The 13,477-nt window shown below is 44.4% G+C and overlaps 1 protein-coding gene across 2 annotated transcripts; it reads right to left on the bottom strand.

The window, feature by feature from the left end:
• Nucleotides 1-482: 482 nt before the first annotated feature.
• On the bottom strand, nucleotides 483-8,523 carry LOC123154991 (serine carboxypeptidase-like 18). Of its 2 annotated transcripts, XM_044573576.1 has the most exons (14): nucleotides 8,044-8,523; nucleotides 7,754-7,899; nucleotides 6,383-6,459; nucleotides 6,142-6,264; nucleotides 5,220-5,325; nucleotides 4,449-4,486; nucleotides 2,333-2,434; nucleotides 2,114-2,194; nucleotides 1,804-1,962; nucleotides 1,625-1,696; nucleotides 1,405-1,543; nucleotides 1,205-1,318; nucleotides 883-928; nucleotides 483-764 (listed from the first exon to the last, which is right to left on the bottom strand). In XM_044573576.1, exons 1-11 carry the CDS (start codon nucleotides 8,442-8,444, stop codon nucleotides 1,466-1,468), a joined length of 1,383 nt encoding a protein of 460 aa, XP_044429511.1. In that variant the 5' UTR covers nucleotides 8,445-8,523; the 3' UTR covers nucleotides 483-764; nucleotides 883-928; nucleotides 1,205-1,318; nucleotides 1,405-1,465. The 2 variants fall into 2 exon arrangements, with proteins under 2 accessions (XP_044429511.1, XP_044429512.1); XM_044573577.1 differs by lacking the exon at nucleotides 1,405-1,543.
• Nucleotides 8,524-13,477: the final 4,954 nt, after the last annotated feature.

The raw sequence follows: 13,477 nt of genomic DNA, 5'->3' as shown, positions 1-13,477 counted from the left end.
CGTAAACTTCCTAGTAATTCCCTCTTCGTAGGTGCAGCATTACTCCTAACATTTGTAATATCAGTTTGAAACTTGTAATATTGCCGTGTCTTATTCCTGCGTTTTCAAAATCCTGCGAATCAAACAGGTCCTGAGTTGGTGATGATGTTGTGCCTCCTATCTTTCACCAATAGCCATCGGATCTAGATCTGATGCATACAAACCAAGCTTCTCCATTTTTGCAAAAAGATACTCGCATTTGTTCCCTATTTATAAAAAACTCCTTGTCTCTCACAATCAGCCTTATCTCCTCCCCACCACATCTAGAAGGCCGTGGAAAAATCTGGCGCAATGGCCGCTGTCGGAGCCGTCCGCTCCCAATCTTGGTGTTGCCCTCGGATCTAGATCTGACGCATACAAACCAAGCTTCTCCATTTTTGCAAAAAGATGCCCGCACTTGTTCCCTATTTTCCACATAGATTTTTTTTTAAAAAGCAGCACAACATAACATAAGGTACTCAAATTGTGCAAGGGGTGTACATCCAAGAAAGCGAGCAATGTGTGGTTCTATTTAGGAACCTTGTTTATTTCATACTTCCTCCATCCAAAAATAACACTTATTTTGGGACGGAGAGAGTATTTAGTTAGATGCGACAAATAGGCACTGACACTCGCTCATCCAAACAAAGGTCGTCCTTCCTTCATAGAGGTTCACCCGAAAGCCACTTGGCGAACATCGCGAGGCACTCCTTGGGCTTGTACTCTGGAGTAGTATGCCCAGCCCCCTACATGGTAGGTAGTCTACAGATATTACCTCCAAAGACTAGGACAGTAGAGTTTATATATCCTGGTTTAGTTATGTAATGGAAAAGAAAAGAATAATTAAGGTTCTGAAGCACTTACCTTCACAGTTGCATACGTTAGGTTAGTTGAGTAACTTGTTGTGAATCTGGACAAGAAATTATTTGAATCAGTGTAAGACTTAGGCAACGCTAACCTGCCAACGTTCATTGGGTGAAGACATTTTGCTCTTAAATTAATTGGTTCAAGACTTGGACTAGGCCTACATGAAAATAGGACATGCAAAGGTAATTAAGCTCCAAAATATTTTATGAAATTTTCTGAACATTGAAAATATCGGTTTTTCGATATGTTGGAGGAAAAAATACATTTGATGGAATAGATCCCCAAAGAAAGAAGTTTCAGTAGGCATAGGATAACTTACCCTGCAACCTGGCCATCAACATACCATGGTCTCCAGTCATCTGTGATAAACAGGTTAAGAGATCTTATCCATGCTTGAGTGCCAACGAACGAAAACACGCTATCATGGTCGCCACTGCATGCAACATCAATTACATATCAGAATCAGAATTTCAGATGATATTGCAGTTTTAGATTAATTTTCTTCTGTTGGCTGGTTACTTGTATATCAGTGCTGGATATCCTTCTCTACGTAGCCTCGAATGAATCTCTAGTGTACTTGTTATATCTCTAGTGTACTTGTTATATCTCTAGTGTACGGTATGTCGAGAGCACATCTTTTCCATTCCCCCTTAGTTCCCTGTAGTGTGGCAACGTTCAGGCACAAAAATGATTCTGTACAGTACAATACAGTAGAGCTGTAGAATACGTCGTAGAGTACCTGGCGAATGCCAAGACTCTCCCTTACTCCTTCATCATTTGCCCATACATAAGATAGCTGGTAGGTATCTCTCTGAGACCAAATTAACCAACATTAGTTATGTCTTGTGTGAGCAAGAGTGGATATACAGTATTAATTAGTTAATCCAGTTTATGGGAATTAATTTAGATGCACTCAACTCTACACTTGAAGGGAAACATGAGATCATCACCAGCCAAGGACTCCACCCTGAGCCCACTGCTTGTTTTATTGCTTGCTGTTGCTTGCTGAATCCTAGGGCTCCATATCTTCTCACATGAGGGCTCCAGGATGTGGGATAAGTTGATATCTTTTGTGCACTATTTGTCCATTGTTAGTGGTAGAAACTAGTAATCAAAACTCCTCGTGTTCCAAACATGCATGGTAACTTCAACGATAGATGTTTTATCCTCTACTATCTTCACTGATTGACAGGAGAAGATAATATCTCATGTTCTAGAGGAAACTTACATTGTCAATAGCTTGGATGGACTCGCGACATAACGCATTGGGTGGATCACTGTAGTTTCCTCCACAGCTCTCCTTGGCAAACTGTGGATAAAATTTCTCTGCATTCTCAGTACGTGATACAACTCATGAATTGTATATACGGTCATCTGCTTACTACTGTACTACCATAGTAATTTCTACTGCTACTACTGTTACTACTTTTATGAGAAGATGGATCACCTCGTAAAGTTCGTCCGATAGTATTGCCATACCATGAAAAAATCGGATTGTACCAGCGCTGTCAAACCTGTCGTCAGTCATTGGATTCCCGGCAAAGTACCCCTGCAATATTCTTGCTAAGCCATGCAAAGATAAATTTGATGAAAAGTAGGCCTATGCATATTGTCAATGTGTGATTGGCCGGATTCAGGGTAGACAAACTAGCTAGAGTAGGTGGGTTGACCTATTCGCCTATGTTTGAGATATGATAAAAGTAATCTTTTTTAGCCTTTGGTCAATCTCAATTGCTAACCAGGCATAATTTTTCAACCTAGCCCAGACATTAAATATAGATCATACAAAATATTCGTCGGAACAATACTACTAACTACACTAAGTTCATAACGGCAACTCTAACCAATCCTCTATAACCGGTTAGAGGAATATAAATTCGGTTTAACTCCTCTAACTGGCACCAAGCCGATCCCCAATAGCCCATAGCGGATGATAAATTATCCTCAACCACCCAGATTTGGGCCTCTCTCGCCCCGTCGCCGGTGCAAAACCGGTAGATATGAGGCTGCTGCTGCCACCGCCGCCGGATTTGAAGCATTCGGCCGACAGCGGCTGCGCCTTTGCCATGGATTGGCTGGGCACCGGACCACACAGCCCCGTCAACGCCTCTGCGCCACATGCAGGTGTTGAATCAGCCTCTAGCCGTTTGGATCTCTCCCGTTGGCGGTTTGCCGGCAAAGAAACACCCCACCGTCGCCCGGGCTCGGCGCTTGCCCAGCGGCTCATTAGCTCCTCGTTGCAGGTCATAAAGTGCAACGACTGCCCATAGCAGGTGGTGCTCCAAGTTTCCACCATGCCGAAACATTCTGGATGGGTGTTCTTCAACTGCAAAAAAGATTAGGTATGTGCTTCTTTTGTTTCATTGTTCACCAGTTTTGACACAATTTCAGTAGCTCATTCTTTGCTCTAATTTGTGTGTAAGATGGATGCACGTTTTGGTATTGGGAAGAAGATTACATATATCTATTGATAGCACGGAACTTGTTACATGCTCGTTCACTCGTTGCTAGAATAGGGGCTAGAGATGAGACCAGATGTGAAGCACGTCGAATTTGTTGGAATCGAAGAAGAAAGAAGTGTGCGAGTTCGATAAGCCAATAGAGAGAATCAACAATGAAGACATAGAGAAGATACTAATACAACTAGTGGAAGCAGTTATGGAAGTTGGATACCTTTAAAATGTCTAATTGTGGTTCTTGTTTTCTTTTGTTTTGCTCTTGTAATGAAGAATTGCTGAATTATGTACTCCAATGTATCAAAATGTGGTTGAATAAAATAAAGAAGTAAAGAAATGTGTTTTGGTGGCCAAAAATGAAATGCAAATGAAAACAAAATTACTCCATTATATATAGGGAATCTGTTAGAGTTTCCCTAATGTAAAATATATAGTGGCATACAAATATTCCACTAAGAGTTTACTCTGCCGGATCCTTCGCTATTTTTAGGGGATCGGTTAGAGTTTCCCTAATCAAAAAATATATATTAAATTGCATGAGTTCCTCTAACTGCACATATGTTGAAATTTCTCATGATTCCATGAAATTTCTTGTCTATTTTCCGGATCCTCCGCTATTGTTAGGGGATCAGTTAGTTTTTTAACAACAACAACAATAAAACCCTTTCGAATTAGTTTCTTCCCTTTTCATAATCTTTTATGGCGTGTATGGAACCTCTTATTGATGGTGCTTGCAGCCGCTGGCAAGTCCTATAACATAAGGTAAGGATATGTGGCCAAACAGAACTAGTCAGAAATCTCGGAGTGGGCCTTGAAAAATTATATAGACTATTCAAAAAGGGATGAATTCTTAAGGCGTCAGAAATCAAAGACTGTGTTCCTCAACAAGCAAAAGGAATAAAATGTAAATAAAAGAGCTTCATGATTCTAGGGTCACAAGGAGAAACGGGTTATATTGAAAACTATGGCTCAATGATACACAGATGTATATTGTACAAAACAAGAATAAACACAAAACCCCAGTGATGCATGGGCTAGTCCTTGGTATTAAGCAGATTCATAAGGAAAGCTTATACATTTTACTTAATATACATGACTTCAACAAACCTTGAGGTTAAGAAGCGGTTCTTCCCCAGATTCCTTGTCTGAAATTTGTGAACATGCATGTGCATGTGTTAGTGAACAGTGATACACATGTACAAGAAGTAATCATCATTAAATTTGTCGTGAACAAGTAAAGTAAATTGGCCGCAAACTACAAAAATATTAAAAGAAAATGGATGTGATATGGTACTCAACCAATAGAATATGAGGGGCAACATCAATAGATATATAAGAAAATAATGAGATGTATTGTGTATGGAAAAATCAGTTTTTTATTGGTACAATTTGGTCCACAAAAGACTAAAAACCCACTAGGAAGTAAAACCTGAAATATCGAATAGTAGTGTCATGCTACGAATGTATTTCCATTGTGCAACTCATTTCTACAATATCTGTGGATGTAATAAATTGTTTGTTTGGATTTACTAGATATCATTTCATATAAAGCTATCAAAACACTTAATTGAAGTAAGCAAAATCCTGTATTACTAGATTTATTATGCCATTATATTACTATTAGGTTTAAACAGTGCACATACACTTTCAGTAATTTTGTTTTTTTAATAGAGCTCCTCGGATATCATTTGACTACCAAAATTTGCAAGACTCTCTAATATCTGTTGATGATCATTCCCACAAAGTTTCAGATTTTTTTTCAAAATGTTTTGCTATGTTCTTTTGTGTGGGTGTAGCGTGGGTGCACCGAGGGTGGGTGTAAAAAACCACTCTCATAGCAGTGGTTCATCATGTATAGATAAGTATAAAGAGTCTTACTTGATAAGTGGATTTCTAGGGCAAGACTGGGTATGATCATAACAATATATGATTCACCACCAACATAAAGTGGATTTGAGAGGAACTGGGGGTGCTCATGCAACCACTACATATAGAAGGATAATTAGAACATATATGAAAGCATATATAGAGGTTAAATATGCATCTCTTTTTCTCATAGCACATAATTAAAATTCCACTCTAACTAGTTTTGGTTAGATCATGGGATGGGGTCCAGCTAAATGAAGTATTGTGTTAAGCTCGGGTTATCTTTATTTGAATGAGAAATCTTCTTTGCAAGACAGAAATTCAATAAAAAAATTAGAAGGAATTTGACATTAAAATTTTGATTCCCGTGTTACAAATGAAGCTTAAAGGTAAACATTGCGGTTCATTTGGGCATAACAGGAAAGGAAATATGCAGTTGAATGAATTTGTTGGGCTTGTAAGATGACGATAAATCTAAAGAACTCCCATGACTAAGTTATCCTCCGATCCAGCAATGCTTGAAGTTGACATATTTTATCCATGCTTGTGGTCCTGCTTTCTCCAACAAATCAAATATGTTCAGCCTGGCTTTTTCCTGCTGTGGTTGCCTCAAAAAAAATATTTTCTCCATAAAGGTATGTCTAATATGGTCATAGCTCCCGAGAATTATTAAACATCTCATCTATTGATTGTTAGGGCTCAAAACAGTTGAAGGTAAGCATAGTTTGGAGTGTGATGTGTGGATGAATTAGTTTTCTAGTTGAAATCTACAAATATGTCAGAATCTAAAGAGAACTTACAAGTTACAGGTGTAATTAGGTATGATGCCTAACAAAGTTACTACTGTAGTTAGGTATGATGCCTAACAAAAAAACCACTGAAGTAGTATTTTCACAAACCATAGGTACCATGTGAAGAGTAGAAGTGTCAAAACCTTTTTGAGGAAGACGACTTGCATTTTAACTGCCTTGGTATCACTAGATTTGAACCCTTCTTCAGTTGTGGCGTACGAGAACCCAGACCCAATAGGACTATCAATAAAGATTATATTGCTGACCTGCAAAATCATGTAATACATCAACCAAAGATGAGTTTTTTTACAAGATGTGAATATTTTGTCATATTCTTCATTTCATCTACAAATATTGTGATTAAAGGAAAGATCGGCTTGACACCTTGGTCCATGTCTCCGGTCGGTACAGCAAAGTAGGGCGTCCACGTCTGTACCCTTGGATGTCAAACCGGAAGGGCCCTGTATGTACATGTCTGAACAATTAATTGAGTATCAACGAGTTGTCTTGCAAATTGCGCGCTTCAACATCTTATCATTAATATTTCACAGAAACTATAACACGTGTTTTTTCTGAAATTTCAGGAAAGCTAGGCATATACTACTCCGTTGTAACTTAATATAAAGACAGTATTCGAGATTTTTGGGATATGGTGGCGCGCGAGGATGGAACTTGGGCAGTCCATTCATGCTATGTGATTAGCAACTAATATAGTGATTGAATGAATACCCAAACAATACGCCATGTTAATTCAGCAAATACATGCACATGGGTTAGTGGCTAGCCATCTTAAATGGAGTTGGATACAAGCGATTACACATGCAAAATACGGTCCTTACCGTTCTGCCATTTTAATGTGATGCAAGCCATTTAAAACGATGGTCCACACCATTTAAATATGTCTGTCTCAAAGCCATATGCCTTGAACGGCAGTTAACAGGCGTTTGTTTTCGTCTTGTTTTATTTTTGCCGAAGTTCATTTTGCTGTATCAGTTCATCACACTACTGCATTCATTTTAATGCCTCGCGGATGATGGGATATCCCCCCTAAGAATGAATGTACAAAACATACACATGTTGCGGTAATAACAAATTTCATGGGAAGGTAACAGTAAAACTCCTACACTGTACAGCCTTCTTCAACCTGCTCGCTGGGAGAAGATAGAACGAGAAGGTGACCATGGCATCAAGCTCAAGAAACGGCGGAAGGTTTGCCGTCCCTTAATGTGCACTACTATAGGCTATAGCAAGACCTTTCCTACACTTAAAGTATGTGCTTAGGAGAGTTTTTGTTATTGATTTCCTAGGCTCGTTGGTAACCTAGTACATGAGCTTGCAATGTCCACCAACTTATTCTGCACAGGTTGCATAACCATGATGGAATAGTACAGGAGCGTGGCAAAGCGCGCGTATCCATCTAGTACAAATAAAATAGTGCAAGGATGAATATTCAGTATGTTATATACACTCATTAATGTATGAACATGTCACGAATCTAGGAGAAATGGGTGGTGAAATATAGACCTTGCCTGGCATCGTGTCCTCTCGTGATTTATCGAGTTTTCGACAGTCAAAAAATGCCTTGTGTTAACTTACGGAGGGGGAATTAAACCACCGAGCTTGATTAAATATCATTGCGATTTCCCTTGTTCTTTCGAAAGGTGTCATGATAATAGAACCTGATTGTTTTATTAGCTCTTTTACCATGCCTGGAAGTGTTGCCTATGTGAGAATTGCGAGTAGCTGGTGAATTACCCATCTCGTAGAGAATGCCAGAGAGGCTGGAGCAGCCGGGTCCACCCTGCATCCACAGCAGCAGCGGGTCTCCCTTGGGGTCCTTCTCCGACTCGACGAAGTAGTAGAAAAGGTGCGCACCATTGCTTTCGTCCACCTCCACATACCTGCAGGCGCCGCTTATATTAAAATTTTGATTTGCATAAAATGAACTCCGGCCTCACTTGAAGAAAACCTGATGAAAATAGCAAGAAGAAGAGCTAAAACTAGCAAGGAAAAGAGATGGATCATCCATGCAGTACGTGTCTCACCCGGTTTCGAGGGAGAATGGGAGTGGCCCGTCGAAGCCGGGCAGGTGCGTGATGGCAACCGGCGACGAGTCCACCGGAGAGAGGACAAGATAGCAGAGCCACAGGAGCAGGAGCGAGCACCAGAATCTGGCCATGGTTGCCATGGTGCTCATGTCGAACTTCTGGCCACTGTTGTGATGCCGCTCCACGTACCAGCTGGGGCTTGCTGGCGAGGCGGTCTCCAGCGAGGTGAGAAAGAGAGAGCTCAGGCGCTGCGCAGCAAGGTGAGGGACTGAGGCTGAGAGACGAGCGTATAAGGAGATGGCCATGGGGCAAAAATCCTTGGTTAGCTGTGGCCACAGTAGCACTGTCGGTGAGGAGAACCACCACAAGTTAATGACCACAATGTACTCTTGGGGCATCTTCAAAGCTGATCCGCAAATAGATGTTCGTTTTTATGTCCGGACGTGGTTCGCGGATATGATGCGGGAGGGTGCCATCCAATTCTAATCACAAAGTATTTGGTTGAAATTTAAAAAAGTAGGTGAAGACCATGCATGTGATGAAATATTTGTGGTTTATTGTCCGGTTGGAAAGAGAGACAAGAGAGGGACTATGGATGTGTCATTGGTAGGAGAGAGAAGAGAGAGACCATACATGTGATTATTGGCCAAGTGCATGTATGGCCTCCGGCGAAGTCTTGCATATTCATGCCTCTCTTATATACTCCCTTCAGTCCTTTTTAGTCTGCATATAAATTTTGTTCAAAGTTAAAGTATCTCTATTTTGACCAAACTTATAGAAAAAACCATCAACATTCACAAGGCCAAATCTATATTGTTAGATTCATTATGAAATGTAGTTTCATAGTATATATATTTGGTGTCGTAGATGTTGATGCTTTTTAATATAAATTTGGTCAAACTTTGATAAGTTTGACTTGGCACAAATCTAATATGCGAAGTAAAAAGAATCGGGGGAAGTATTAATTAATGAGATCAACGGTCCTGATCTATTATATATTCTTACCTCGCATGTGAAAAGAGGAGGTAAGAACGAGCTGAAGCAATTCTTGGCCAAGTGCATGTTAAAACAAGTGGTAGATTCAGCGAAGGTTTGCTGGCTGCCTTGAAGATGCCCTCAATGCCCAACTCCTTATGCTCGTACGATTCGCGTTCAAGCCACGAATCATTTTCCCTAGCCCCCATGTCATAAACGTGGGTGTATAGTGTAACTAGTGGTAGCTGAAGCAATTCATCATCTACGTGGGCCAAAATGAAACCAGGAATTTATTTATACATGTCTGCTGCCAACTTCGCACCCACCGGCAATGGACACAGCTGGCGTAGTAATAATAATTCTTGCCGGACACAACTTGCACTTACATTTGCTTGTTACCACCAATTAGAAGACGGCCATTACAATGAAACTTGTGGAGAAGATGAGAGCCTCAATTTGAGCTATGAGTATGTTCTTTTATTTGAGCTATTCAAGATGTCGCCAGACATGAGCTGCAGGTAGTCAATGGCTTTCAACAATCAAGCTATTGACTACAAGCAAAACTTGCTTCTTAATCAATACAAGTGTGCATATGAAAGATACTCCCTCCATTTTTATATACAAGGCCACTATGGAATATACATTTTGCATCTATATAAAACCACCAACAATAATCGAGACAAAGTTAATGTTATTTTTTCGTACAAACAACATGTTTAATACTTGCATGCATGCTGTCATAATGACAGTCAGCTACTTCCTCCACTCAGTTTCTTTGCATGCATGCGGAGTATTAATGATCCTAATAAACAAGAAGAAAAGTTGACTTGCCGAAAAAGGGTTTCCCCCCGCTTTAGATTATAAAGCAACCAACATCCACAACCAAGCCATCGATACAAAAGCACACCACACACACTCAAGACGAGATACAAGGATGCCGGGCACCGACACACACCCTCAACGACTACCACGCACCCACAGGATGCCCGATGAACCGGGAAGAAGTGTGACGGACCACGCCGGACCAAGGGCTCCAAGACGATGCCTCCAAGAAGGGGAACGACCACGGAATGTCGCCACCGTCCGATCCGAAGATCAAGCTTTCACCCGGAGCTAGAAGGAAGGAGAAGGAGCACCACGACGAAGCCTACAGGGAGGAACACGACGTCCGCGGACGCCATCATCGTCGGCCAGAGCGCGTACTGGGCAAGTGATGTACTCCGGTGCTTCAACTCTTCCGTCGCCTCCCCGGTCCGACAGCCACCCGCAGCTATGCCACCCGAGCGGCCATAGATGCCCGCTCGCATCTGAGCCGCGCAGTCCGTCCACGACCGCCGCGTCTCCCACCGCCAGGGCCGCCGCCCTGCCACCAGACCACCGCGAGAACTCCCAAAGGACACGACTTTGACCAGATCCACGCCCCCAACCGCCTCCTGGAGTCGCCGGCGGGCGCTGCCTCGAGACGAACCGCGACATGACGCTGCCCGGGGGAAGGGGGAGGTGGGGGAACGGCCAATGGCCAAAGACGCTCATCCCCCAACCACCCTCCCCCCGAAACCACCTGTTTCGCCCCCTAAGCCGAAGGGCCGGACCCGCCGGAGAGCAGCCACCGCCACCCGATGTCGAGGAAGACGGATGAGATGGCAGATATGCCGCCGCCGCAGCCATGGGAGGCCATCAGGGAGGTCTTCCCGCGCCGAGCTCCGCCGTCCAGCCGCAAGGGCCCGACTGGACGGGGGTGCCCACCACCACCGCTGCCGCGCCGCCCCTCCACCAGAGAGCCGCGGCGAGAGGGGCCGCCCGCGACCCGGTCGCACACGACCCGCAGCGCCAGGGGAGGCTCGCCGGAGCTGCCGAGAAGCAACCGCCGCCAAAACCCGCCCGCCGGCCTGCACCACCACGCGCCTTGCCGCCCATCACGCAGCCGCCACGCCACCGTCGTCGGCCCCCGCCGGAGCGCCGCTGCGCCGCCGCGCCCGACAACCAGCGCCGCGTCCCGGCACGCGAGATCCGGCCCGCGCCGAGATCCCCGCGCGAGGAGATGAGGGGGACCCCGCTATCACATCCCTAGCTGCTGGTAGTGCTCTAAGCTAGCTTCATGTTTGCATCATGTCTAAATTTCTGAAACTTGAACTAAGGAATTTTGGAAGCCTCAAAAACCCTAAATAAAAGAAGGGCAAAAACCCTAAAATCTCATTCATTGCTCCAAAATGCTCTCCTTAGATGTTTAATATTTTTTGCAAGGGTTTTGATCCAAACCAAAAATAATGAACATTTTAAAAGGATTTATTTTTGGGACTTTGAATTTAAATCATTATTTATTTGCATTTGGGCATTTAAATACTATAAAATATTTTAAATGCTCAAATAATCCCAAACTGAAATGTTTACTGTAGGATATATTTCTAGCAGTGGTCATGAGCAGTTGCATGATTTTTGGGATTGATTTAGTATTTTTAATAAAGCCACAAAGCTGCAGAAAAAAAATAGAAAACAATAAGTAAAAGACAGAGCAGAGAAAACTTACCCGACGCTTACCTGAGGCCCACCCACCTGGTGGCCCAGCAGAATCGGCCCAGCCCACCACCGCAGCTCTCTCTGTCGTCTTCCTCCCCCTCGCCCCGAAGCTGCTCGGTGGCGAGCGCCGACGCCGCCCCGGCCACCTCCTGCTGCCCATGGCCACCTCCTGCTGCCCCCTCATCGCCCTGGACTTCCTCCGCGACGCCACGACACCCCCGACCCCCTCTCACTCCCTCCCTGTCGGCTCCTCTCTCCCCTGCCGCTCTCTCTCTCTCGCAGCCCCGAGCACGCCTCTCGCCGCCGTCAACCGTATCTGTAGCCACCGCGCACGCCTCGCCTCCTCGAGTCGTCCATCGCCTCTGCTACCTCGAGCGGCTCCTCTCCGGCAAATCTCGCGAGCCCGGAGGCACCGAAGCAACGCATTCGCCATCTTCTTCACCGCCGGTCGCCGGACCTCTCCGTCGTCGATTCACTGCAGCCAGGCCGTCCCCGAGCCTCCCGTGCTGATCTCCAGGACCGCCGTAAGATCTTCTCCGTTTCCCCTCCTTGCTCGTGCTCTATTCCGCTCCATAGCCGCCGCCCGCAAGTGCCCGTGAGCTCCGGCCGCCGCGTTTGTCGCCGTCGTCGCTGCGACGGGCCAACGTCACGGCTGAGTACCCGGTCGACCTCCTTCTTCTAGTAGCTACCGCATGTGTGCTCCGTTGGCTCGGAAGCGAGCTGCAGCCCGCGCCTGCATCTAGCCGAACTCCGACCGCCGCCGCAAGCTCCGCTCCGGCGAGTGCTGACCACCCCGCGTCCTTCCGTCGCCTCCTCCGGATGCGCACGAGCGCTAGGAACCCACAGAGCCTCTCCGCGCGGCGTTTGGTCGCCGGAGGGCGAAACCCGAGCCGTTCGGCCGTCGCTGACCTCGCCGGCGGTTTAACTCCGGCCGTGCCGACGTGGCAGTGTCAATAGCGGCTAATGGCGCCACTAATTAACCATCCAGTGACAATGACACCTGGGCCCCAGGCCCTAATTAATCCAGGTTTTATTTCTGTTTAAGATAGTTTAATAAAGCGGGACCCACCAGTCAGAGTTGACTGTGCTGACGCGTCAGTTGACCCGACCACACATGTCAGTGTCACTAACAACACCGGGTCACTGATCAGTGGACCCCACTGGTCAGGTTTGACCTGGTAAACTGCAGTTGACCTGCTGACGTCACACCAACGTCATGCTGACGCAGTAAAGCTTTTCTAGAGTTTAAAATAAATCAGAAATGATTTATTAATTCCAGAAAATTGTATAAACTTCAAAAATTCATAGTAATTCAACCGTAACTCCAAATTAAATAATTTATATATGAAAAATTATCAGAAAAATTCAAGGAATCCATCTGTACCATTTTCATGCATGTTTGAACAATGTTTGTCCTCTGTTTTGGACAAAACAAATTAAGGGCATTTAAATAATCATATATGGAGTTGGAATTTGAATCTTGTATTCAAACCAACTTCATTTAATCTGTTGCTAGTTGCATTAGCTCAAAACACATTCATATTGCCATGTCATGAGCATGCATCATATTGTGCATTGCATTGATTGTATTTCTTCTTTGTTGCCGGTATCTGTTCCCTCCCGATAGACGATGTTCCGACGTTGTGATCGTTGACACTGATGAAGACTCAATGTTATCTTCAGAAGTGCCAGGCAAGCAAAACCCCCCTTGTTCATTCCGATAAAACCCCACTCTCTCGCTCCTGCTCTCTTTTACTGCATTAGGACAACAACGATTCATCTGTTACTTGTTGCGGTAGCTGAACCCCTTTATCCTTTGCATGACCTGTCATTGCCACAGTAAATAGATGAAACCCACTAGCATGAGTAGGAGTTGTTTTGAGCCCTGATGTGCCTACTCTTTCATGCTTGTTTGTCATGCCTGCTACTGCTTAGAGTT

Source organism: Triticum aestivum, chromosome 7A (assembly GCF_018294505.1).
Source record: "Triticum aestivum cultivar Chinese Spring chromosome 7A, IWGSC CS RefSeq v2.1, whole genome shotgun sequence".
NCBI classification, from domain to species: domain Eukaryota; kingdom Viridiplantae; phylum Streptophyta; class Magnoliopsida; order Poales; family Poaceae; genus Triticum; species Triticum aestivum.
Note: the sequence above shows the minus strand (reverse complement) of the source record. Positions and strands in the feature narration are given on the sequence as shown.